The 27,718-nt window shown below is 43.4% G+C and overlaps 1 protein-coding gene across 2 annotated transcripts; it reads right to left on the minus strand.

Moving 5' to 3' along the window:
- Positions 1-27,663, minus strand: PI4K2A (phosphatidylinositol 4-kinase type 2 alpha). Of its 2 annotated transcripts, XM_082854916.1 has the most exons (9): positions 27,195-27,663; positions 20,135-20,335; positions 15,694-15,825; positions 15,174-15,327; positions 10,506-10,567; positions 8,715-8,814; positions 7,615-7,748; positions 7,053-7,112; positions 1-3,268 (listed from the first exon to the last, which is right to left on the minus strand). In XM_082854916.1, the coding sequence occupies exons 1-9, from the start codon at positions 27,627-27,629 to the stop codon at positions 3,107-3,109; spliced, it is 1,440 nt and encodes a 479-aa protein (XP_082711042.1). In that variant the 5' UTR covers positions 27,630-27,663; the 3' UTR covers positions 1-3,106. The 2 variants fall into 2 exon arrangements, 1 of the variants encoding a protein (XP_082711042.1); XR_014326747.1 differs by lacking the exons at positions 1-3,268; positions 7,053-7,112 and having other exon boundaries at positions 7,648-8,218; positions 8,378-8,814.
- Between the last annotated feature and the right edge of the window lie 55 nt (positions 27,664-27,718).

Consider the following 27,718-nt stretch of genomic DNA (forward strand, 5'->3'; position numbering starts at 1 on the left):
AAGATGAGGAGAGAGGGTTCTTGGCCCCTAGCCAGCTCTGGAAGGGGAGACATTACAGTCAGACCTGCATAGTGGGCCGTGACCCTAGACCGGATGGGTCTGCCGTCCGTGTAGTGGGCACCAGCTCCTCAGCTGGCTTCTGCATCCCTGTGGAGCAACCATCCTGAGGCAGCTCGACAGCTGCACCAATCATGCCTTTTGCATTACTGAGGTTTCCTGTAGCCTGAAAACGCTTGAGGTGAGGATTTTTGACTACTATTCTAACTTTGGCTCAAAAGAAGCCTACTGTACGTTCATTAGCATTCAGCTCCCCTCACACCCATCCTATCTGCTTGATTATCCGTCACTTAAAGGAGCCAGGGTTCAAATTGCTCCAAGTGGGCAGTGATGCACACACAGAGCAGAGCTGCCCTCTTATGGCCAAAAAGAGAAGCCAGTCCACATTCCTTACCCCAAACCTTTGGGAGAGATGATTTTGTAATTTAGAATTTTTTTGGCTTTTAGAAAGGAGTTATTGCAAAAACTGTATAATCCCTATTGGGGGAGCATCTCATAACAGAACACTAATATTTCTGCAACAAATATTCACAGTAAAAGGGATACATGATGATTACAAATAGCTTTGCATCTGTGTAGTTGCAAGTCAGGTGTTGGTGTCAAATGAGTTATGAAAATATTTTGGGAAATGAGGACCTGTACCTTCCTCTGCTAGAGGAAAAGAGACTCAGGAGCCATATCTCAGTAACTCCATGGCAACACAGGGTTCTTTGTCCTTAAAATTGCATCCTACCTTGTCTTCCTTCCACCAAAGAAAACTAGACAAAAAAGGTCAGAATTGGACTTGTTATTCATACATCTGCATTGATTTAAATACATTACATACAATTTCTACAGTGCATTAGAACAGTACAGAGGCAGCAGCACTCTACAGCCCAGCCTCTACTCCCTGACACTGGGAGACAGGGCCTGTGGCTGGCAGAGGGCCGGGCGGTTCTACGAGTGCCGCCCAGAAGCCTGCCCCGGCACTCTGGGCCCTAGCTCTCCCAAAGTCCACATTCAAGGCAACCTGAGTACAGGCTTCAAGGAGAACGGATGTGGGCCAGGAAAAGATGCCCCATACTCTTTGGCCTGCCAGGACTGGGACCAGCTCCCTCTTACATTGGACCCAATTTCCTTCTCATCCCAGAGCTGGTCTGCCTGAGGACAATGTGCAGATCTGCTCAGTGAGGGAAGCACCGGGCTCTTTAGACTGCTCAGGCTCTCTCAACACCCAGGTGGGGGCTTCACAAACACGTTTGCACACAGATGTCTGGAGAGTTAAACACACCTGGGTCCTCTCCGGCCTCTGGGAGCCCTGCTGCTCCCATGTTCTCACAAAAATGATCCCTAAGGCCAAAGTCGGGGTCGGCACAACGGGATTGTCAGGGCTGGGGCCGGTGGGGAGCTGTGCCTTGTCCACAGGGCATGCGTACCCAGCTCCAGAGACTTCCTGTCAGCGGGGTGGAAGCCCAGGATAAGCTGGCTCCTGGGGGCTGGACTGGAAGGTGCCCAGCCTGGCGCAGCTGACGAGAGAGCTGCACACCTCCTGCATGGCGGGAGCTAGGCAAGCAGAGGGAACACAGCCATAGTCCTTGCTCCCTTTCTTTGGTTGTTCTTCAAACCTTCGAGATAGTTTCTTTCCAAAGCTGATTGACCAATCGCAGGACGCCGGAAACTTGAAACGTCCAGTAGCACAGGGCTGCCCCACAGCCACGGGTGGCACCCTCTTTACTCCCCCCTGAGGCCATTCTTTGCTTTGGTGTAGAAAGGGCTCGGACAGCTGGTAAGGGGGACAGCTGAGGGAAGAGAGACATGGAAGCAAGAAGATGCACACTGGGTTGGGCAGCCACCGGGGGGGGGGGCAGTGTGAAGGCCTCTCTCCTTAGGGCCCTGCCTTTCTCAAGAAACCGTGGAAAAACTGGCCTGGAACAAGAAGTGGGGGAGCAAAGGGAAGCTGCCAACCAGGAGGCGGAACACAAGTCCTGTTACCTCCAGCAAGCAACAGTGGTAGCGGAAAAAGAAGTCCAAGGACCTAATATCCTGTCCTCTTATGTGCTGAGACCCACCCCAGAACCCTCATCGAGAGCCACTCCAGAACCCAGAACTGAAGCACTAACTCAAGAGTTGAGAACAAAACATCTAAAACAACAGGAACAAATTAGCAGACTGGGAGAGTTTGTCACCTTTGGCTACGGCCAAGGACTAAGGAAGCAAGGCTCGGATAAGTTCACCCATAGACCATTACAGTTCCCAGCATATACCCAGGTGGTATGGATCACATTTGCATGCTGGGGAGTCAACTTCCTCCCTCCTGCCTTTGCCTGAGTGACAAGCAACCTACAGGCCTAGACTAGAGGGGTTGGGTCCCCAGCAAGGAAGGGAGCAGAGGTGATCTATACCATCACTGTAAAACTGCTGGGAGTTCTAGAGCAAAAGTCTCCCCACTGTGAGAATCGTGTCTGGAGTCAGCCTATTGCACCAGTGGGAGGAGAAAGGGAAGAAGACTTGGCAGAAAACCAAAAGGAAGTGTGGCTTCTGTCTGTCCCAGCACTGCGAGTCACCTAGCTGCCTTGGTCCGTGGGGGTAAGGAACTGTGAGACACCTGGATGTCTGGGCCCATGCAAATTTAGGTCTGGATCAGAGGTTTTCTGCTATAAGAGGTTCTGGGATTCTGCCTGGGTTTTATATTTAAATTTGTATTTACTTTTTTCTGATGCAGAATATAATGAGGAATAGCTACAGGGCAGGGTGTCAGGAAGGGAAGGGAGTTTCCCAGCCTTCCCCCAGGAGATGCTGGAAGGGAGATGCTCCTTCCCGGGCATCTGGACTACTTGCACGGAGCGCCAGCCCCCCTACGCCAGCTCTCAGAAGGGCCCAACAGCACACACTGTCCTTCTGATTGTGCTTCTCCCCGTGCTTGGGAAAGCTCTGAGGGGGTGGTGAGCAGACAGGGAGGGCTCTTAAGGGCACTGATCTCTGCCGGCTTCTCTGGCTCTTCCTGTAACCTGCTCCCCAGGCTTTCTCCCAGGCCAAGTCTCAGACAATGTGCCTTTGTCTGCCTCTGGGGCTACCACCATGAAAAGAAGGGCTTCCGACTCTGAAAGCTCTGTGTGTAGGACTCGCTAGCAGATCGCTGGTGGGAACGGGCCGTCTCGACAATCACGGGTGGCATCTGGACGAGGTGCAGGGGACTCTTGTTGTCTTTCAGGGCCTGGGTCAGATTTAGGATCTGCAGTGGGAAAAATGAGATCAGTGAGGGCAAGGCCTAGGCATTCTGGTCTGCCTCTGAAGGGAGACCTGCAGATAGAGTGCTCCTATGAATCAAAACAAAAATAAACAATCCACTAATGGAAAATTGTACCAACAGGCTATTTACTAAAGTAAGAATATAAGTGGGCAATATACAGAAAATGGAAGCCTCTCTACTCGTTGAAAAAATACAAATGAAAACAAATACCTCCTATTTTTTTGCCCTTCTAGTTAGTAAAGATACAGAAGACGACGATGACGACTCAGCTGGGGAGAGTTCAGAGACGTGGCTGTGGGACTGGATCGTGGGACAGTTTTTCAGAAAGGCAAGTGGAACATAAAGGCTTAAAAGTGAACAGGCCCTCTGACTCAGCAACCATTTTTAATGACTAAGGGAACAATCACTGACATGCACAAAACACTTAGTTTCAATCAATACAGTGCAGTATTGTTTGTAACAGTGAAAATGATATAAATACCTGAGAGTATGGGATCAGCTAATAACTTAAGGGATTAGAAACAAGCAGTTAAAAAATATATTCTCTTGGCATGGAAAACTGATCACAATGTCTTAGATGGAAAACAAAGGAGATAAGGAACCAGTATTATAGTGTGACTCCACCTTTATTTTCTTATCTACTTATCTACAGAGAAAAAATGTCTGGAAGTTGGCAGTGATTATCTCTGGGTCAAGGAAGGTGACCTAGAGATAGGGTGATTTTTGTTTATCCTTATTTTCTGATTTTCCTACAAAGACCATGTATTAAACAAAAAAAAGCCATTTCAGTTGAATTGTCCCTCTCATGCTGTCTTTTCATCATCTTTTTTTTAAATAAAACTTTTACTTTGGAATAATTTTATACTTACTGAAAAGTTACAAAGATAGTACAGACAGTTTCTATGTACCATTTACCCAATTTCTCCTAATTTTATCATCTTATATAACAGTGGTACATTTACCAAAACTAGGAAATCAACATTGGAACATTAGTATTAACCACACTCCAGGCTTAATTCGGATTTCATTAGCTTTTCCAGTACTGTTCTTTTTCTGTTCCAAGATGCCACAGTGCATTCAGCTCCTTTCCAGTTTTTGTCTGTATTTTACATGTATTACAGATATGTGTCCAAAGGAACACATTTTCTTCCCCTTGTCAAAATCATAGTCATCACCATTTATCGTCTCTGGTAGGACAGTACAAAAGCTGAAGTTGTCCTATGACAGCCTTCTTTAAACCACTGGATGTTGAAGATTTTCACAGCCAGGCTAGACACATGGGAGGGGAAGCTAGGCGGCACCCCCATATCACACAGGCCTCAAGCCATAAATATCCTTGGCCTACAAGTGCTGCCCCAAAAGAGGCAGAGATTCGCCTGGAACAGAGGTCAGAAGTGAGAAGTTGATCCTACCAGTAATTAATTTCTTTTTTACTTCATTGTTTAGGTATTGCCAGCACCCTACACTGCTTCGAAGAGCCTTGAGTACAAGATCAGGCCAGAGAACTAAAAGGAGCTTCAGATGGAATCAGAGTGAATTGTGCAGGAGACCCGCCCAACTTAAGAGACAGGAGTTCACACCGGCCCTGGCTGGGTCTCCCTGTGCTTTCTTTGGTTCTTTGGGTTAGAAGCCACCTTTCCAGCATGTTTAAAATGGGGTAAAATGTCAAACTGTCTACAACTTACTTTCAAAAGATTTGGCCAAAAACAAACAGACAAAATCTATCTATCTAGGGAGAGAGATAAATTATATAGATACATTAAAGAGAGAAATTATAGAGATATATAGAGATAGATACTATTCAGATAGATAATATTTAGAGCAGTAAGATAAAGCAAACGTGGCTAACTAAATGTAACAATTGGTGAAGTCTAGAAGACCCCACTCATTCTTTCAATTTTACTGAGGTTTGAAGTGTTTCAAATTAAAAAGTTGAAGAAAAATTTATAGCAGGCACATAATGCCAAAAAAGAAATACTGTCTTTGAAAATGTTATCTAAAGAAGCTTTCTCTCAGACCCTGCATTCTTTATCTAACTCCTGGTTAGAAGCCTTTATGGTGCGGAACAACTTCTACCCCCCAACTCCATCTCTCTAGGGGTTCCTCATTCTTCACCTTTGACTCTGGGCCATTGTACAGCCCACTCTGTGATTACAGCTCAGGTAGGTAGAAGGTGGTGCCTTCCTTTCACCTGCATGCTAGGAGGAGGAGCTGGACGCTCATGGAACCTTATGGTTTCAGAGGGAGGCACTCTAGGTTGTAAGATGCCACAGGCCCTCAAAGGACATTAAGAGCACAAGTTGGAAAGAAAGCTAAGATTGCACTCTCTCAATCCATGCCCCCAGCCTGCCTTTTGCTACTCTAGATAATGGTCCTAACTAAATATCATGAGAGGAAGATTGCTATGATGTTGGCAAGAGACTGGAGTTGGGAAGGGAGTAGAGAAGAAACTACAATAGGGACAGAGGTACAGCCTACATAAACTTGAGAAGTTTGTTCCTTTATGCTGAGTTCCATAATACCAGACTACATCACGTGGCTTTTAAGGTTTCTACAAATTCTGCCAGCCTAACTGGGCCCTTACATTATTTGGGAAATGTAGGAAGACCATGTTATGGTATTCAGGCAGCTATAATAACTGCAGCTCTTAAAACCCGTCTGTCCCATATCTAGAGAAGATGGGCTCGGTAAGCTCAAGAGTTGCTCTCACCAGAAGCCTTTTGCTAAATGGAAGAAAGAGGTAAATGTATAATTATGACCGAGAACACCCCCTTGTCCTTCAAAGATGTGAGAAGCTGTATACAAAGTCATAATCAAAATAGCTAACCCATACTGAGTACTTCAGTACACCAGCACTACTCCAACTGTTTTCAATGATTTATCTCATAATAACCCAACGAGGTAGGTGCTGTTATTAATCCCATGTTACAGATGGAGAAACTAAAAGAAGGAGAGATTAAGTAACTCAACCAAGACCTCATAGCTAGTAAATGGCAGAGCCAGGATTCAAACCAGGCACTCTGACCAGTTTGTGCCCTAACCACTAAGCCATCCCAGCTATCTTTAAGACTTCAAAGTGATAAGCAGAATGTCAGTGTCCTACAGAGTTTTTAGACAATTTTCAAGCTATTCTTTACTATGCTTGGGAAAGTCAACAACACCCTGGGGGTTTCCTTGGTTCTCTTTGAAGGTGAAGTGGAGAAAAAAGAAATAATATGGCTTGTAACTATAACAACAAAACTTATAACCATGACCAGCATCTGAGTGCTTACCATGTGCCAGGCATTGTTTTTACTAAACACTTGATACACATTATCTTATGTAATCCTCTGGCCAACTATGCAAAGTATGATTACTGTCCCATTTTATAAACAAGGAAGCAGAGACTCCTGCCCAAGGCCATAATGCTGGGAATGGTCAAGCAGCAGTCTGACTCCGGAGCCTAGCTCTTGACCACCAAGGCACATGGCTGCCTTGCACAACTTGAGGACACAGACCACCAGGTAAATTTACCAATGAACTATCCAGCAAGGGGCACAGAGCTAAGCACATAGTAAGTGCTTCACCAAGCACCAGATACCATGGAAGAGGTGGGAGATTTGGGATGGCTACCTTTCCCCCTCAGGTGTTAACGGAGAGTTACAAATATGTATGGCATAGACTAAAATGGGTTTAAAATACAAGCTTTACACATTTACTCAACATGAGCATAAAACCCTCTCAGAGAGATCCCAGGGATGACACCAGGAGGATGTCCCAGGCTTACCTGTCCCCGCATGACAGCAATCTGCTTATGGAACTGGCCCCTATCGAATCCAGGATCTTTCTGCAAAAGAAGGGCAGAAGGAGATGGAACCTGCATGAATCCCTCAGAAGAACCCGTTTTCCTCCCCCAGTTAGAAACTTTCTAATAAAGAGAACCTACATGAAGCGTCAGAGACTTAGTGAAATTAACCACCACCCCAAGAACTCCCTGTCTCACAGATGGGGAAATAGAGAACAAGTAACTATTTTGTCCTCAGTCTCATTATTAACTCTAGAGAACTCCAGGTGCTAGTGCTCCATTTGAAAATGAGAGCTCTGCAGATACACTGCAGCCACATGACACAAAGGACACAAACCAGTGTGATTCATCACAGCTGCCAATTTTTTTTCAAACCAACTCAAACTAGGTCTTGCTGTCCACAGGGGGGAATCTTGCTCTTCATTGGCTAACACAAGCCAGAAGGGTGTTTCCATTCTCTTTGGGCTTGTATCAGGACCAATTAGAAAAACCACTGGAATTCTTTCTTCTATATGGTTATAAGGCTGAGGTTCCCAGGGCTAACCTTGAAGAGTTCATATAGGTCCTCCTCCAAGTCCTTGACGAAGTTAGGGTCTGATATCTTTGGAAGAATCAGATCTTTGATCTCCTGAGAGAATGGGACTTTTGCCTGGGGCAACCAGGCCCAGTAAAAAGGATCTGAAAAGAGGAAAAGTCAAAAGCAAAGCTGGTGTTGAAAAAATCCCTGCCCATCTATGTCCTCCACCTATCAGAGCACTGGCAAAAGTAGGATACTGCTCTTATTTGAAACACAACAGAAAATAGAAGTTATAGGGGGGCTTCCCTGGTGGCACAGTGGTTGAGAGTCCGCCTGCCGATGCAGGGGACATGAGTTCGTGCCCCAGTCCAGGAAGATCCCACATGCCACGGGAGCAGCTAGGCCCGTGAGCCATGGCTGCTGAGCCTGCGCGTCCAGAGCCTGTGCTCCGCAACGGGAGAGGCCACAACGGTGAGAGGCCCGCGTACCGCAAAAAAAAAAAAAAGTTATAGGGGCTGTTAACCCTAAAGGTTACACAGTAAGTGGAGAAACTGGGCTTCAAACCCAGGTCTGCCTAATCCCTGAGCCTGTGCTCTTTCCCAGACATTATATGACTTTCCAAGGTGTAAGCCTATCTAGAAGCAATTACTTGCCACCGAAACATTGAGATGCTCCTTCTGAAAAAACAGACAAGTACTGCAAAGGGACTAGTGACCCTCTACTTGTATCTTTCCCTTTCTAAAGGTTTCTCAGTAATAATGGGGCAGGGGCTGGCTTCTAGAATGTCAACATGGAAGACAGAACACTGACAGCAGCTTGTATTTAGAAACACAAATAGAATAAATTATGATAAGACAGTCCTCAGAAAGAATAAGCAAAATGCAAAGCAGAGATGCGAAAACTCAACTCTGTGCTTCAAATGGGAATAATGTAAGGTAAAAATTATAATAGCTTACATTATGGAGTAGTTGCCATGTGCCAGCCATTGTGCTCAAGTGCATGAGCTGCATTATTTCATTAATTCTTAGAACAATCCTGTGATAGAGGAATTATTATCTTCATTGCACACATAAGAAAACTGAGACTGAGCAAGAAAAGAGCCAGACCATAGCGGTCTTGAGACTTACACGCCCTCCAGGAGTCAGGATGTTTCAGGGGGAAAGCCAGCCCATTGTCTATGGCAGCCACCTTGATAACAGGCTCCTTCACCACCACCCAGTCTGTGTCCTGAAGAGCAAGGGAAGATTAAATATTTATTGAGTCCCACCTGCCCCAGGCCCTTTAAAATAGCAGCAAAGCATCCCATCTCAATCTCCTCAGGCATCAGTCCTTACTCAACCTCTGAACTGGTTTCCATATTGTTACCTGACTTAATACATTCATGGCACTTTGATTTGGCTAATTCAAGCTTCCCGGAGTCCCTTTCTTATCTTAGAAAAGGTGCTCTTCCCCAAGAGTTGCCACAGTCCTTGGTAACATGGGAAATGACAATAACAAAAGATAACTATAAGCCATTCCTCCTAGGGAAAGGCAGTGAGAATCCTGCGAGTATAAAAAAAAAGAAAGAAAAGTCAATTATCAGTCAGCCAAGGTCCTTTGGTGTGGACCTTGACTCAGATGCCACTTCAGTGGTGGTGACCACATTTTCTAGTAAGATAACGGAACCATGGAAGATAACAGCTGGCTGCTCTTGCATAAGGGAGTCTGTTCCCCTGCTTCAGTGATACATTAAAAGGAAAAGGATGAGAGCTGAATGCAGAGAGAGCGGAGCAGACTGCCTGTGACAGCAGCCCATGTCAGACATTCCCATGACTGTCTACTTGGCTCCATGTTCAGGTTAACTAGTGCCACCACAGGAACAGGGCATGTGGGTCCAGGATACCTGCATCAGAATCCTCTGGGATACCTTATTTAAGCTGTGAAATCCTCAGTTTTACCCCAGACCTAATGGAGGAAAGGCTTGTACTTATCTTACGGAAAAACCCGAGTGAACTTTTTGGCCAACCCAATAAAATCTGTACTTTTTTTTTTGGCCACTCTGCCCAGTGTGTAGTATCTTAGTTTCCCAACCAGGGAGTGAACCCGCACCACTTGCACTGGAAGCACAGAGTCCTAACCACTGGACCGCCAGGGAAGTCCCCCGAATCTGTACTATTTTTAGTAAGCTCTTCAGGTGATTCTGATGTACAGAATTTGAGAACCACTATTACAAAAGGAAGTAAAAACACTACGAGGATGTGTTAACTAATCTTATTGTGGTAAACATTTTGCAATATATACATCAAATCATCACATTGTACATCTTAAACTTGCACAATATTATATGTCAATCATATCTCAATAAAGCTGGAAAAAAAAAACACTATAAAGAATAAAAGCCAACCTCACTCTCCTTCTCCAGGTAGCCTTCCTGCTAATTTTTTTAAATGTGCAGATTGAACAGGGATGGGGAAGTGTGGTGGAGTATAAAAGCAATGAGAGGGTAAAGAAAGTTGCAGGAAGCAGCTTTTTCTAAACTGATGTTCTGTGGTATTGTATTCTTGTGAGAAAAGTATTCCATGGTCAAAAGGTTTAGAAATCACTGAGCCAAACAAAATCACACAGGTGCACTAACGCACTATTTCTCAGACCTTTCCTGTGCTACTATGCAATGTGAATCTCCAAAAAAGGCACAAAGTATGTAATATGTTCCAAACTTATTTGTACTTTTCTTCAGTCTATCCCTATCATTAGCAGGATATTCCTTAAAAAACAAATTGAGAAAAGCTCTTCCAAATATTAACCTATCAATTTTAAAGACATGTGCTATCCTGATTCCTCTGAACTTATGTGACCTAAATATCACCCCACTACATGCTTTCATATTATGCATATACTACACCTCATCCTCTCCTTCAAGATATAGATCAACCACTTACCCGAGAGCTAGCACTATCCATTGGACAGTCATATTTAATCAGCCAGTTGTCATTGCCTCGATCTGTGAACAGAAATATGAAGTTAGTAGAAAAAACTGGGGTGGGGCTTCCCTGGTGGTGCAGTGGTTGAGAGTCCACCTGCCGATGCAGGGGACGCAGGTTCATGCCCCGGTCCGGGAGGATCCCACATGCCATGGAGCAGCTGGGCCCATGAGCCATGGCCGCTAAGCCTGTGCATCCAGAGCCTGTGCTCCGCAACGGGAGAGGCCACAACAGTGAGACGCCCGTGTATCGCCAAAAAAAAAAACAAAACAAAAAAAACTGGGGTGATTTTCACTTTCAGCAATGATGAACTAGATACTCTGGACACTTGGGGACCAATCATCCTACTAAGAACAACTACAAAAAACAGATAAAATATTTTTATTCTTATTTATTTATTTATTTATGGGCCACGCCAAATGGGATCTTAGTTCCCTGACCAGGGATTGAACCCACTCCCCCTGCAGTGGAAGCGTGGAGTTTTAACCACTGGACCGCCAGGGAAGTCCCTGGATAAAATATTTTTAAATCTCTTGAAGGCACTAGAGATTTTATAAGACCCTTAAGAGTTAAAGTGTCATGATCTGGGAGAAAAAGGTAATCCAGAGAGGGGAGTCCAGCATTCGTGACTTCTTTTCTCTTACAGCACCTGCTGACTTGGGAAGAGGTGGCTGCGAGGCAGAACAGTGTTCTAATAGCGCTGGGGACCCAGAGAGACAAAGTTGTAGCCTGATGATGGATAAGGTGGGGGAACCCTGATAAATCATCCATGCTTTTGGTTGAAACCTGAAAGGCTACAACCCTGGAAGTAAGCAGAATTTCCCAGCAATACCTGAAGTTAAAGTGATCCTGGGTTGCTGATGACCCTAGCTGCTTGCCAAAAGCAAACATCTCCTTCCAGACAGGATTTATACCAACATCTCAGGCCTCCAAATGTTTCTATAATTTCTGATATATGATATCTGACAATTAAAAATAACGAGGTATACAAAGAGACAACATGACACAAATAAAAACAAGAAAAACAAAAGAAAATTAAAACCAAATCTACAGGGGCCCCAAATAATGAACATATAGACTCTGAAATGTTCAAGGTAACATCCTTAATATGGTTAAGAAGATAAAAGGCAAGATTAAGAACATCAGCAGAAAACAGGAATCTATAAAAAGAATCAAATAAAAATTCAAAAAATGAAAAATACAGTTAACAAAATTAAGAACTCAATAGATAAGTTTAATAGCAGATTGTGCTAAAGAAAGTAGTGATTTGAAAGACGGAGCACAAGAAATAAACCAGAGTAAAGCACCCAGGAAAAAAAGATATATACATGAATGTATATCTAACAACATATAATTTGGAGTCCCAGAAGGAACAGAGAGAAAAATGGGCAGAAGTAATATTTAAAGAGACAATAGCTGAGAATTTTCCAAAAGTGACAAAACATATCAAACTGTAGATTCAAGGAAGCCTGTATATACAAAGGAAAATATACCTAGGTATATCACAGTAAAAATGTTGAAAACCAAACACAGAGTAAATCTCAAAAAAATCTAGAGAAAAAGGCAGATTACATTCGAAAAGGCAACAGTAATATGGACGACTTACTTCTCCACAGAAACCATGGGAGCAAGAAGATAACGGAATGTTTTTTAAATACTGCTAAAAGAAAATAATTGCCAATCCCCAATTCTATACCCAGCAAAAATATTCCTCAAAAATGAAGCTGAAATAAAGATATTTTCAGACAAACAAAAAATAGGAAATTAATCACCAGCAGACTAGTACCTCAAAATAATAAAAGTCATACATGAAAAACCCACAGCAAACATCATACTCAGTGGTGAAACGACCAAAAGCTCTTCTTCTAAGATCCCGAACAAAGCAAAAATGCCCACTTTTACCATTTCTATTCAACATAGTACTGAAAGACCAGAGCATTATGCAAGAAAAAGAAATAAAAGGCATCCAAACTGGAAATAAAAAGGTAAAATTATCTCTGTTTGTAGATGATATGATCTTATATGTAGAAAACCCTAAAGATTCCACAAAAAACTGTTAGAACCAATAAATAAACTCAGCAAAAGTATCAGGATACCAAGTCGACCGCAAAAATCAGTTGTATTTCTGTTCAATAACAATGAACAATTCAAAAAAGGAAATTAAGAAACAAATCCAGGGACTTCCCTGGTAGCGCAGTGGTTAAGAATTCGCCTGCCAATGCAGGGGACACAGGTTCAAGCCCTGGTCCGGGAAGATCCCACATGCTGCAGAGCAACTAAGCCCGTGCACCACAACTACTGAGCCTGCGCTCTAGAGCCCACGAGCCACAACTACCAAGCCCACGCACCGCAACTAATGAAGCCTGCACGCCTAGAGCCTGTGCTCCACAACAAGAGGAGCCGCTGCAATGAAAAGGCCACATACCGCAATGAAGAATAGCCCCCACTCGCTGCAACTAGAGAAAGCCTGTGTGCAGCAATGAAGACCCAATGCAGCCAAAAACAAAAACAGAAAAAAAAGACTCTGTGCTCCCAATGCAGGGGGCCCAGATTCGATCTCTCGTCAGGGAACTAGATCCCACCCGCTGCAACTAAAAGATCCCACATGCTGCAACAAAGATCCCATGTGCCACAACTAAGAGCAACAAAGATCCCATGTGCCACAACTAAGACCCAGCGCAGCCAAATAAATAAATAATTATTTTAAAAAAGAAAGAAAGAAAGAAATCCATTTACAATAGCATCAAAAAGAATAAAATACTTAGAAATTAGTTTACCAAGGAGGTGAAAGACTTCCATAATGAACACTACAAAACATTGCTGAAAGAAATTAAGGAAGACATAAATAAATGGAAAGACACCCCATGTTCATAGAATGGAAGACTTAATATTGTTAAGACATCAATACTACTTGAAGTGAAGCAACCTAGAAATTTAATGCAATTCTATAAAAATCCCAATGATCTTTTTTGCAGAAAGAGAAAAGCTCACCCTAAAATTCATATTGAATCTCAAGGGACCCCAAATAGCCAAAACAATCCAGAAAAGGATCAAAGTTGGAGGACTCACATTTCCTCCAAAACTTTCAAACTTACTACGAAGCTACAGTAATCAAAACAGTGTGGTACTGGCATAAAGACAGACCAATGGACTAGAATAGAGACTCTAGAAATAAACCTTTGCATTTATGATCAAACAATTTTTGACAAGGATAGGAAGACCATTCAATAGGGAAAAGACCGTATTTTCAACAAATGGTGCTGGGAAAACTGGATATCTATATACACAAGAATGAAGCTGGATCCTTACCTAACACCATATACAAAAATTAACTCAAAATGGATTCATGACCTAAATCTAAGACCTAAAACTATAAAATTCATAGAAGAAAACATAGGGCAAAGCTTCATGACATTAGATTTGGCAGTGATTTCTTAGATATGACACGAAAGGCATAGATTAAAAAAAGGAAAAATAATACTTCATGAAAAATTTTCAATTAATTGCATCAAAAGACACTATCAACAGAACAAAAAGGCAACCCACAGAATGGGAAGAAAGAGTTGCAAGTCATGTATCTGATAAGGGATTAATATCCAGAATATATAAAGAACTCCTACAACTCAACAAAAATAAAACAACCCGATTCAAAGATGGGCAAAGGACTTGAACAGACATTTCTCCAAAGAAGAAATGCAAATGGCCAAAAAGCACATGAAAAGATGTTCAAGATCACTAATCATTAGGGAAATGCAAATCAAAACTACAATGAGATACCACCTCATACCTATTAGGATGGCTACTATCAAAAAAACAGAAAATAACAAGTGATGGTGAAGATGTGGACAAATTGGAACTCTTGTGCACTGCTGATGGGAATGTAAAATGGTACACCTGCTATGGAAAACAGTACGGCGGTTCCTAAAAACATTCTCAACATAGAATTACCATATGATACAGCAATTCCACTTCTGGGTATACACTCAAAAGAACAGAAAGCAGGGTTTCAAAGATATTTGTACACCCACGTTCATAGCAGAATTATTCACAATAGCTAAAACGTGGAAGCAACCACGAAGCAAGTTTCTGTAGACAGATTAATGGATGAGTGAAATGTGGTATATAAACACAATGGACTAGTATTCAGCCTTAAAAAGGAAAGAAATTCTGACACAGCCTACAATATGAATGAACTTTGAGGACATTATGCTAAGTGAATAAGCCAGCCAGAGAATGAAAATGCTGTATAAGTCCACTTAGATGAGGTATTTAAAGACAAAACTGTCCTGTGATAGGCCGGGCTACCATGAATGACTAGAGATCAAGGATAAGAGGACTCTTCACGTTGCTTTGGAAGAGCCAAAGTGTCTTCTGTCTAGGACCGGGAAAGAGGCAAAGGTAAAACGTAAATACTCACCACTCCTGATAACTACACATGATGTGCCTGAACAAGGCTTGTCTAGGAAAAGTATTTTCAAGACCCTCTCCAAATGTGCATTACCCTTATGTCTTAGACTAAACTCATCCTGATAGGGTACTCTGATACTAAGCTCTACAAGCCTCCAGGTCTCCCCCGTGCCTCATCACAGTCTGGCACAGGGCACAGGACCACCCACAGCTGCTCACCAGTGTTGCGGATGATGTAATCCAGCACCACTAACCGCTCAAACTGTAGCAGTAGTTGCCGGTTAGTGTTCTCAGGGAGAGGTTCTGCTTCAAAACGACGTAGCCAGTAGTCTGCATCTTTGTACCCTTCAACAAAGAGCTGGAATGAACCAACCTGCAATCAAAAAGGAAGAATAAAGGTATTTCCTTACAGCCCAAGTGCAAAGATCCCAGGAGTAAGCCAGGTACCCACTAAGGCCCTGTGGAGTTTATATCAGGAAAGGGTTGTGACAGTAATTGCTCATCCAAATTCAAGAAGCCCAGCTAAATGGTCCAGAGGAGTAAAGTGAGAAAGTTAGGGTCTCTTTGGAGAATTATTCCTCAAACCTTAGGCCCTTAACAGAAATGAGCAAGACAGAAGCCTCCCGGCAGACTATTCAAAAGTCCATAGGTAAGTCTGTTGACACCTTGCTTCATCACTTGGATGATTATGCCACTATAAATCATCACCTTTGGTAAGCCACCTAGGCGCAGTCTATACCTTTGGCGGTAGCCCGATGCGGTTAAACCGCTGTCCAACTTTTGGCACTTTTTCCAGCGCAAGCCGCTTGCCCCTGGACTTCACTCGGTCAATGGCACTATAGTTGAAGGTCTCACTGGCCAGGTATACTACCTACAGTGGAAATAGAAGAGACACCTAGGTTAGAGTCAAATTTAAGGAACTATACCACTATGGCAGAGAATAGCTAGATGCTCACCAATACTGTTCCTCTTCCGCACATAGAAGGAATGCATTTCTCAGCCTTTCTAGCTGCCAGAATAGAGTATATGACTAGTTCAGGCCAAGAGAATGTTGACAAAGTGATGTATGCCCACTACTTCCAGGCCTGGCCCCTAAAATTTCCCATGATCTTTAGCTCACGTTCCCCAATCTGTGCAGCTGGAAATGAAGGGCTCTGAGCTGGCAAAACCACATCATGGAAAGATCCCAGATCTCTTGCCGCTACCTGGAGTGACATGGGATCTAGGAGAGCTGCCTAACTAGCATGGGTCTTGATGTGAGCAAGAAATAAACTCCTACTGTGTTAAACCACTGCAATTCAGGGGTTGTTACAGCAGCTAGCATGAATTACCCTGACCACTACAGCTACCTCCTGGGTTAGGAGAAGATGGCCCAGTGCCTATTTTCTCTCCAAATAAAAACAAATTGCAATTTACTCTATATCCTTTTATTTCCTGTTGAATTCTGTACTATGCACAATTATTTACATTCAAAAATTAAACAAATATTAAAATTGGTTTTAATTTTTAGTGAGTTGCTATATATTTACATAGACTGTATCTAGAATATTACACAAGAAACTAGTAATAACAGCTGCCTCTGAGGAAGGAAACCAAGTGGCTGGAAGACAGGGGTGGGAGAGAGGCTGAATTACTCTTCTTTGTTTACTCTACTGTAATTTTTGCACTAGATGCATGCATAACCTATTCAAAAAATTTTTTTAATAGGCCACCAATATTACACTTGACTGTCAAACTGCAGTGATATCACTGTAATCCATAATCCATATGTGTGTCCATTATCACACTTATCACACTGTCTCGTGATTATCCATTTGTATATCTAACTTGTTTCTTAAGACTAAAGAAATGTGGGGTGGATGAGAACATCTTATTTACATTAGCATCCCTAGTACCTAACACAGTGCCTGGCACATGCTCATTTATTAAGTGAATGAATGAATGAGTTACGACTTCTTTCAGAGATAGCTATAAGTGAGTTTTACCATATAAATACCTAAGATCAAATTTATAAGAAAATTCTTTCTTTTCCTAAGCCTTGCAAAATTCATTACAAATAACTAATTATTTTGCCCCCGAAATCTCAGAGACAGCATAAAATAATTCCCTTCCTCCCATCCATCCATCCATCCATCCAGTTTTAACAGAGTACCTAAAACGGATGTGCAAAGTACTGTAGGTTAGCACTCTCTGCCTTACAAATCTGGAAATACAGGCACAGGAATAAAGGGGAAAAAAGGCTTTCCTAAGACTACCTGGCCAGTTTCCATGGTGAAAACACTGGCTCTCAAGCCATAAACCACCCTTTCCCCCCATGAGATTTATTTTCGATCAATTTTTGTAACAAACCACTCTTTCCCTATGACTAATGAAACTATCACAACCTGAAACCTTGCAGGAACAGAGAGCAGAGATAGCGATCGAGTGAGAATTACAGCCTTACGGCTTGAAGCTCCATCTCAGCGTGAGCCCCGTTTCCATAGTGACAGATGCTCTGATCAACTGGATAGAATACTATCACAAGGGTGGGGACAGAGGGAGGGGAGAGATTTCCTCTTACTATTGTCCAACAGCTGTAATGTAAAGTTTGCAAATATATGTGGGTTTTTTTGGCTTGTTTGTTTTGTTTTAGCATAATTTATTTATTTATTTATTTTTGGCTGCATTGGGGGGTCTTCGTTGCTGTGCATGGACTTTCTCTAGTTGCGTTGAGCGGGGGCTACTCTCCATTGTGCTGCATGGGATTCTCAGTGCAGTGGCTTCTCTTGTTGCGGCTTCTCTTGCTGTGGAGCATGGGCTCTAGGAGCGCAGGCTCAGTAGTTGTAGCTCGCGGGTTCTAGAGCACAGGCTTCGTAGTTGTGGCGCACGGGCTTAGCTGCTCCGCGGCATGTGGGATCTTCCCGGACCAGGGCTTGAACCTGTGTCCCCTGCATTGGCAGGCAGATTCTTAACCACTGCGCCACCAGGAAAGCCTCACAAATGTATGTTAAGCTTGCAAAGTTCTGTCTCATCTCAGTCTCATGGAAGACAAGTGTTTTTGTTGTTGATTTTTTGATGTAAAGGATCCTCAGTCCTCATTAAGGTTCTCTAACAGGGAAAGAGGAAGCCCAGAGATAGGGAAGGAAGGGATTATGTGACATTAATGATTAGAATAGTCATAAAAATACCACAGGCAAAGATGTATGGAGTGTTTACACTGTGCCAGCTGCTGGGCTACATGTTCAACATGGATTAACTTGTGCAATCTTCATAGCCACTCTCTAAAGTAGGACCTCTTTATGTCCCTATTTTTATAGTGAGGAGACTGAATGGGCAGGGGATGTGGGGGTGACTTGCCCAAGGGTCACCCAGTAAAGTGCTGCAGCACCAGAATTTGGACTCAAGCCCTCTGGTTCTTAGGCACTGCACTCGAGAAGCACAGGCAAAGCAGACAGGCACAGGGCATGGGTGGTCTGCTATTTACCTAGCAAAGAAAGGAAATTACAGTGATATGCAAGGAGTACTTAGAAGCATTTCTAGAGTCTAAGAGGGGCCTAGTAGGAGGATTTCAGGTTAGGCAGGAGATCTTAGGAGCTTTAATTATCATACAAGATGTTCAATGTGCCGTTTAACTATACGCACACAGAGAGAACTAAGTATAAAGGGAAGGAATGAGCTGCACAAGGCCAGGCAGTGACTTAGGTGTCAGATGGGAGCTACAAGCCCGGAACTACAATCAAACATTCTCTCCATTGGCCTGAGGTTGGGGGATCTCTGTTACTGTTTTTTCATGGTTTGCTATCTATCCACTGATTCTGCTGGTACTTAAGGAATGCTTACTGTAAGTATAGTACTTTGCTAGGTGCTGAGAATGAGAGAAGGAAATTTCAAGAAGTGGTCCCTGACTTCTACAACCTTAACAAATTAGTTGGCTTATTTGAAGTTTGGTGGCAAAGGAGCAGACACAGTTAAACATCCACAACAATCACATTTTCTTCTAACATACCCTGGGAAAACAGAAAAAACAGATTTGAAGGGAAGCTCCTATCTGCTGATCAGGCTCTTTGCCCACAGCCTGCTATCTAAACCGGCAAAGAAAACCTTAAGCAGGGGTTTTTAATCTAGATCCTATGAGTCAAAGGGTAGACTTCAACTTGTCTATGAACCATCCTCCTGAAATTATATGCAATAATTGAAAATATATGTATTTTTTGTGGGAACAAGATTTATAGCTTTTATCAGGTTTTCAAAGAGGATTAAGACCCAGAGATACAAAGATGCCCCTGCAGCCTTAAAGCATCAGATCAGAGTTCCCCCTTAAATTGTTACTAAATCTCAGGGAGCCACATACTAAATGAGTGACGACGTGTCCTTAGATGTTCATATGCTGACAAGCAGATTTCTTCCCCTCAGAACCCTTGGAAGGTTTCATGAGACACCCTGTAGTACAGGGGTTCTTAACCTAGTGTCAGTAAACTTCCTGAAATTGTATGCAATAAATTCTATATTAAAGCATGTTTTTGCAAGAGGCGAGGGGGCAAGGGGGCGGGGGGCGGGTATGGTCCAGACCCTTCAATAGAACCTCAGCTAAGTCTATAACACATACAAGGTACGTACAAATCCATTCTAAGTGTGGAATTGCCTGGATCTGGGAACCCGATTTTGTTATGTTCAGACAAGTACCAGAATTCCACAGCATAAAGATGGGTGAGGAGAATTCCATGTCAGCTCCCTGTAGGTGTTCAGGCCAGACCTTTACTCTAACCCTCAGCCAATCCTAGAGTCCTCCTTGGCATACCTTGCATTAGTGCTTAGCTGACATCAGCTAGTCCATTCTAGACTGTATCTAAATCCTGGAATAGCTCAGAAATCTAACAGAGTAAGCTACAAAAGTAGCTAGGTTTCTAACCAGCTTGGGGTTACCTGGGATCCAAAGACCCAGGGAGTCCATACATGTGCATCAGGTCAGTGAACTTCCTGAAACTGTGTGCAGAAAATTTATGTGTATCCTTCTCAGGATAGCTTTCATCACATGATCAAACCATGAGCTGAAACCTACCATCCCCACCAAAAAAAAGGGCTGAGAACCCTAGACTCAGGGCACAAATAGCTGTCACTGGATCTAGCAGTCCCACTAACACGTAGCAGGGCTTAGGTCCAGGAAAACTCTGGCCAGGCAGTAAGGCTTCCTGGAAACTAACCTTTGTACGGGGTACAATGTTGAGTTCCAGTTTTTGGTCCACCAGGCTGGCCCCTGCCTCTGAGAGATAGCCCTGGTTGAGGACAAGGCAGTCACGGCCAAAGCAGCAGGGACAGCACAGCTTTTGCAGCCACTTGGTCCACTTAGGATTAAGATGCCCGTATGGCTCTTCATTCTTGGGTTTGAAAACAGCAATGATTTTCTACAGAGACAAAAGAAAAAGAGGATGTTAAAGGCAAGTTGATTAAAGTAGCTCACAGACCAGGTCAGCAGGAATCTAGAAAGAAATGAGAGGGCATAGGCAGACAATCCCTGTGTACAGTTAGACACTGGCTTCTCCCCCAGCTTGTAAGGGGAAGACACCAGCTCACATGAGCAGCTGAGAAATCCCCTGCCAGAAAGGGCTGAGGCCAGAGAAGATGCCAAGTCTGGTATATATGGTACAACAGATTCTAACACCATCAAACCCCAACTTCTAAGGTACACTCATACATGCTGTTGTTCTGCATCAATTATGGAAAGACTCCAAAAAGTATCAGCTGAAAGGAAATTAGTAAGGTCTTATAGAATGAGGTTAAGAAAGTTCTTTCATCAATGGTAGTTTCCTCTATCGGCCTTGCTATTCCACACCCACCCCCTCCGCGTGTTAACGAACCTTAAAAAAGTTTAGGAATGACAAACTAAGAAAGCAATGGAAGAGAAAAATCACAGCAGGAAAAAGGATCTGCTACCTGGTTAGAATGGGTTTCTTTTAAGTAATTCTGATAGGCAAGAGATCAGGACATGAGAGGCCACAAAGATTAAGATCCATCTTCTCTGGCAGACAGTAACTTAATCCTCAAAGATCCTTGGACCTATGGGATGCTGCTGCAATCTAGAAACTAAGGCCTTCCCTCCTGAAGGTTTCTTCCCCAAGCCAGTCAGCCCTCTGAGGTGGTTTTATATTTATGTCATTCCTTCCAGTCCCCAAGCTGGTACTTTCAAAGGAAGAAAAGTAAAGTAAATATGCTATTCAAGTGATTCATCTTTGTATCATATGACTCTCCCTCTCCCCTCACCCCACAGCCAACTCAAGCTAGTCTAGGTCATAAGTCATTTTCCTGTGGGTGTCACTTCCTGAATGGCTGGTCACAGCAAAAAACACAAATCCACCTGACTGCATTAAGTACTCATATTAGGAACTGGCTAGGCACATGTCTAAAACAATAACTGGTCAATCTTGAGGACAGTCCCTTCAAGAAGCCTTGCAAGGATTTGAGAGGGCAAGAGAAACACAGAACTTTCCTCCTCCAAAAGAATCAATTTATTCTTAACGATAAACAAACTTACTTATTCATCAGAAAAAGTCAAATGCATATATTCATATTCTAAGTCTTCAGAATTACATTCTTATCTAAAGTGGCTAGGAAGAGGCCTATTTTAGCAGTCGTCCTCTCTGTCTCTGTACCCCTGGAACCCTGGGCTCTGAATCACACAGCAGCAGTAGTAAGTGGCTTACCATACAGAGAATGACTGATGACTCCAATGTAACTCTCTGGAACCTGGGCAGTGAAACCACAGTACAACTTGAGGCCCATCCCAGAACCCACCAGTCAGTTCAACTGAGGCACAATGTGGAGTTCTGCAAGCTGGTCCCCAATGAAAGGGAAACCAAGACATTCCTACTATTAGTGAGGCTGAAAAATAACAGGGCTAAGGCTTAAATACTTCCACTTAAAGAAAGCAGAACTTGGGAATTCCCTGGCAATCCAGGGGTTAGGACTCTGCACTTCCACTGCAGGGGGCACAGGGCTGATCCCTGGTTGGGAAACTAAGGTCCCGAAAGCCACACGGTGCAGCCGGGGAAAAAAAAAAAGAAAGAAAAGAAAAGAAAGCAGAACTTGAAGGCCAACATTGCAGCCAAGCATCTTTTATAGACTGACCTCTCAAACTTCTCAATTTCCTTCCATCATAAGGAGAATCAGAAAGCATTTTGTTGACTCTAAAAGCATTAGTAATCGTGGGTCTCTCAGTATTACAAGGGTTTCATTAAATAATAATGCCTGGAATGGACAAATAGGGGAATGGTAGGGTGGGAAGGATGGAGGAACAGAAGGACATTCAGACAGAAGGGGAGACAAGTGCCTTTCAGGACTAAGCGTTGCCTCAGTTCAATTCAATTCTGCCAACATTTGCTCAGTACCTAGTTCTTATAAGACAGTGCATCAGCACTCTGTGGGTTTCCTAGACAGACACATAAAGCAGCCTCTGGCCTAATTTCCAAAGCTAATGTTAACGTCAAATAATCAACTGTGTTACAGAATACTCAAGAATATTCTAATTCATAGAAAACAAATTCTAAAGCCACCCACCAATATTTGGTTGAGAAAGAAAATAACTACTGCCTAATTTGTTTCACCAACCTTTCTCTTCTTTAATATACTTTCAATTCCTTTATTACATTTAGGAGAAAGCTTCAGTTTGATGTCAATATTTTAAAAACACCCTCCCTTAACACCCACTTACTAAAACCCCTTTTAATAAAGGGGTTAAGGTGCAGGTAGCTCAAGTAGCAGCAATCCATGAACTTGGGGATAAAAACAGCACTGCACAAGGAAGCAAGGGGCCACTCACTGGCTGGTGCCAGACCCACAACCAGTTACTGAAACCTGGAACCCAAAAGGGTTTCCTGTATCTATGCAGCAGCCCCACGGAGGAGGGTCTATGCTGTGCTAAAATCTAACACAGTTCAAGCACATCACTCATACTATGCAGTGAAATATGCAAAACTAGCGCATAATAAACGGTTTTTTAAGTTTGGTAAACACGAAGTGGACGGTTCTCAAACTTTTTGGTTTCAAGGCCCCTTTAAACTCTTAAAAACTATTAAAGACCCCAAAAGCTTTTATATACATGGGTAAAATCTATATTTGCTGTACTAGAAATTAAAACTAAAATGTTAAAACTATTTATTAATTCACCTAATCATAAAAATAAGCCTATTACATGTTAACATAAGTGACATGTTTTTATGAGAAATAACTATATTTTAAAAAACACTTAGTGAGAAGACTGGCATTGTTTTACATTTTGCAAATCTCTAATGTTTGGCTCAATAAAAGACAACTGTATTCTCACATCTTCTTTAAAATTCAATCTGTTTCAATATCATAAAACATGTGACCTCTGGAAATCTCTGCTGTACACTCATAAGGAAATGAAAGTGAAAAAGGCAAGTCTGTATTCTGTAGAGGTTGGATGGAAACAGCATTCTTTGACTTAGCTATTTAGGTAGAGAAGCCTTATTTACAAGTTCACTTTTACAAAAGAGAGGGATGGACTACTCCAAATATATGAGACCCTGAAAGAAGATGGGCTGTAAGTAGAATGTAATAAAAGAGATTCAGCCTGTATTTATTTTCCTATCCACTGCCATCGACCCAACCTGCCTCATCCATTACAACTTGTAGCCTGGGACAGCTCCCTATAACAGATGGTAGATGATGCTTAAAAATCTCCAGAACTACACCTATATATGGTATACAAACATGACTGTGTCTTAACATTTTAGTAATAAATACGTTACTCTGTTTGAGATCTTTATTCTTTATTTGGCTATTAGTGTCATTCTCAACCGAATGTTAGGACATCAAAATTTCCTGTAGGGAACAGGTGGTTAGAAGAAACACATTCAATATTACAACATAATTTTATATTTGAAAAATGGAAAATAATACTGTACTGTTTTCATGACAAACTCTTGGTGAATGAAGTATTTTTAAAAGGTTGAAAATTACTGATACAAGGCCAAGCTCCTAGAACATGTGAGCAGTATCTGTAGAATTGTGTCGCAAACACCAATGAGCATTATCTAATGAACTACTATTCTCAATATGAAAGGATCATCTCAGAATTATACTACTTTTGCTTTATTCAGTGCCACGTATCCAAGAAAGCCTAATCCAGAGGTCAGTGGGCATGTAACTTAAAAACGAAACAAAACACTCTGAACTCCTGCTAAGCACCAGGAATTAGGCCAGGGGCTTTCATGTGTGGTATCTCATTTACTCCTCCCAATAAACTAGTCAATCACATGCTGTTCTATGTTTTGGCAACATGAACACCTAGAATTACTAGCCTCTCAAAACAGAAAATTCTCAAAAAATACTTTCGTAGATGATTAAGCATGAGACCTGAAGCACAAGGATGTATGTAGATGAGGAGGGTAATATGAGCACTCTACCATGACTCCTGATCTAGCATTTTCCATCTTACTGTTCCAGGTCCCTTACTTGCTCATCCTGAGGAAGGAACCACCCTACAATGGGAAATGGAATCAGGGCTGTTATCTTTAAGAACCTTTCAGACTGTCCAACTCCAAAGTACCTGTGGCAGAAACTGTTGGTTCCCCCAATCTCTGTTCCCTCTTCTTGCCTGGACACAGGTCCCTGATTTTTAGCTGGGCAAAATAAAGACTACAGTTCCCAGCCACTACTGTAGCTAAGTCCTGGACGATGGGATGTAAGGAGAAGAGTCTGGTGCAACTTCTAGGAAACGTCCTACAGGGAAAGGGCATCCTCTCCCTCTTCCTCTCCCTCTCCTTCTTCCAACTGGCTGAAAAGCAGGCAAGATGTCTGCAGTTTGAGCAGCCATCTTGGATCACGAAGTGGAAGCCACATGCTAGGGATGGCTGACCAGCCGGACGGTCGGATGCATATTGTTCATACTGCATCCATGATAAAGGAAAATGCCATCCCAGCTCTGAGCAGTCTGTAGACTTCTTTTAGGAGAGTCAAATGTACTTTTATTCAAGTTATTATTATTTTAAATTTTCTGTCACACACAGCCAAATTTAGTCTTAACCAATATGGTAGCTGAAAAGAGAAACCAGAGATTCAGATGACTAACTCTGAGGCAGCAGGACATAGTAGTTAGGATCATGAACTCTGGAGCCAGTCTGCCTGGGTCTGAATCCTGCCTCCTACTTAATAGCTGTGACACCCTGGGCAAATTAGGTATACTGTGTGCCTCAGTGTCATCATCTGTGGGGGCAATAATAGTACCTACCCCTGAAGGTGTTATGAGTATTAAGTGAATTATTATTTGTAAAGCATTTTAAATAGTACCTGGCATACAGTAAATGCTATCTACGTATTTTTAAATAAAATAGTTAAACACATTTGCAGCAGGGCCAAAGATGACAAAACTAACTACAGTGAGTCTGTGGTCCAGTATAACCCACCATAGCAGTTAGGAAGTGATCCTCTGCTCTGAACCACATTTTCCTCAGTGTGAACAGGATGGTTACACTAATAAGTTTTATCCAGTCATATGTGTCTTGACTTCCCCTCTAAGAAAGGACAGTGGCCAGGAAATTTGAGAGACTAAGATCCTGCAAATCACCAAGAAGCATACCCATAGTGTGTCATTCTCTGTGGCCTATGTACTGAGGTGGTAGTACTTTACCTGCCAGGTAGAATTGAGAGATCATATTACTCCCACCTGTCAGAGCACCAGAACACTTCTCTGCTGACCTGACACACTTCCAGTGTTACAGTGGAGCTGTAACAGTGTCATGAAAGAAAAACAAAAACCTTCCTCCTGCTTCTATACCTAACAAAGATAATCTTAGCCCATTCTTACATCAGCCAACAAGCAAACAACTACAAAATAAAATAAAATCCATTCATATCTTAGATCTCACTCTGGTTCCTGAATAAAAAAGATGAAAACATCTTGCTAACATTTAAACCTCAGGACACCCACCTTTCTTTTCTTCTACAAGTGACGGTTCCTGTTTGAGCTTTCGATTTAACTCACTGCTCCCTTATTTGAAAGACTTACTACTCTCAAAGCTTTCCCCCGTCTCAGTTTATGTTAACTGATTTGATGGCAGAATTGCTCTCTGGTTCTTGGTGATAATTCAGGGACAACAACATCTGGGAGAATTAACTGAATCCTTCAATGAACCTAACCAAGAGCTACAAGTCACAGTCCATCCTGGCCACACAGCACTCCTGCCAAAAGAACACACCACCCATCTCAAGAGTTCACACAAGAGAGATGCAGAGAAAATGTGAGGGAGCTCTGAGACCCATCATTTTAATAAGCATAACAATAATACACTTTCCCAATAAACCATTCTGGTCCATCTGAGAACTTTAACAGGGAAGATTTGATGTTTTTTTTACTCACTGATATTCCAAAGATACCTCTAGTTTGATCTAAATGCCTTAAATTCTCCTATGGTTATCAAAAGAATAAAGGTCACTTTTCAGCCGCCCTGGTCACTCCATGCCCCATCCCATCCCCCTTTAAACACATACAAGGGGCAAAATAAAGGTCAAACAAACATTCCGCCTTTGTTCAAAAAGCAAACTGCTGACAGTCCTGGGTGAGAAATGAAAGTACAAAGTAGCTGACAGTCCCATGTTTCTCAAACTTCACATTCCAAACTGAGGAGCCACAAGAAGGATTTGAACAATTTCCCAGAAGTGAGCAATACCAGGACAAAGGAAACTGATGAGTCCGCCCACTCTTACCACAAACGTCTGCCAATAAGGGGCCTGGGGTGGTGGCAGGAGGCGCCCCCACAACAGAGAAGGCTGGGAATGAACCCTCAGAGCCCCTGATGGGTCACCCGTCCTCCTCAGTGAACAGCGACAACACTGGTTCAGTCCAAAAAGAGAGGACGGGCTCAAAGCTCAAAACAGTACGTCAGTGGCCGAATAAGGAACCTACTAGAAAGCAGCATCTCCCCGCGCGTCTCTGTCCAGAGGCCGACTGCCCCATCACACCACAGGGCCCCCCGCCTGTATCTGGTCAATTTCCTCTTTTCATTCTCCGCTCACTCTTCCCCTACCAAATAAGTTCTGATTTATTTCTTCATTCCGGACAGCTTATCCGTCTCCAGTCCTCAGTAGAATTCCAAAATCCTGCCAAGGGGCTCTGCACTGTGAAGTTTCTCCATTTCTTAGCCTTTCAAACCCCCGTTCTCCCTCTGGCTGTGCGAACCCTCAAACTTCCCCGGACAGGCCCACCCTCCCCGATGCCGGCGGTCGCGGTCCCCAGCCCGCTCTCACCCCCTGAGGGTCCTTGACGAAGTAGCTTCCGCTGGAGCCCTGGTAGATGCGCTCGGGGAAGATGCAACGCTCGATGGCCACCTCGGCCTGCCGCACCACCGCCTCGAACTCGGGGTCCTCCGGGAACTCGTTCCGCTCGCGGTGGGCCTGCGCGGCGTGCGCGGCCGCCGCGGCCTGGGCGGCCAGGGCTTGGGCCTGCGCCGCCACGGTTTGGGTTTGACACTGGGCCGCCGCGCCCCGGGCCCGATCCAGCAGTGGCTGCCGCTCCCGGTCGTGGCCTGGCGAGCCCTGCGGAGAGGGGGCCGGGCCGGCCACCGCCGCCACGCGGACCGCGCCTCCCGGCACCTGCGGAAAGTGAGCGGCCGAGGCGGACGGAAAGGTGTAGTCCGGAGGTTGGGCCCGCTCAGGGGACACGAGTGGACTAGTCTCGTCCATCCCTCAGGCCGCGGGCTCCAGGACCCGGTGCGCTTCACACAGCTGAGATCCCGGCTGGGACCAATCCGCGAAACCCCCAATCCTCCCCG

The sequence above is a fragment of the Leucopleurus acutus genome (genome assembly GCF_964270905.1).
Source record: "Leucopleurus acutus genome assembly, chromosome: 14".
NCBI lineage: Eukaryota > Metazoa > Chordata > Mammalia > Artiodactyla > Delphinidae > Leucopleurus > Leucopleurus acutus.

Excerpts from the sequence above, each read along its gene's own strand:
- PI4K2A (XM_082854916.1), bottom strand. The coding sequence starts at position 27,629 with ATGGACGAGACTAGTCCACTCGTGTCCCCTGAGCGGGCCCAACCTCCG. Across the intron at positions 15,328-15,693 it reads GCATCGGGCTACCGCCAAAG|GTTGGTTCATTCCAGCTCTT; the intron begins GTATAGACTGCG and ends TTTTGATTGCAG. Across the intron at positions 7,113-7,614 it reads ACCTATATGAACTCTTCAAG|AAAGATCCTGGATTCGATAG; the intron begins GTTAGCCCTGGG and ends CTTCTTTTGCAG.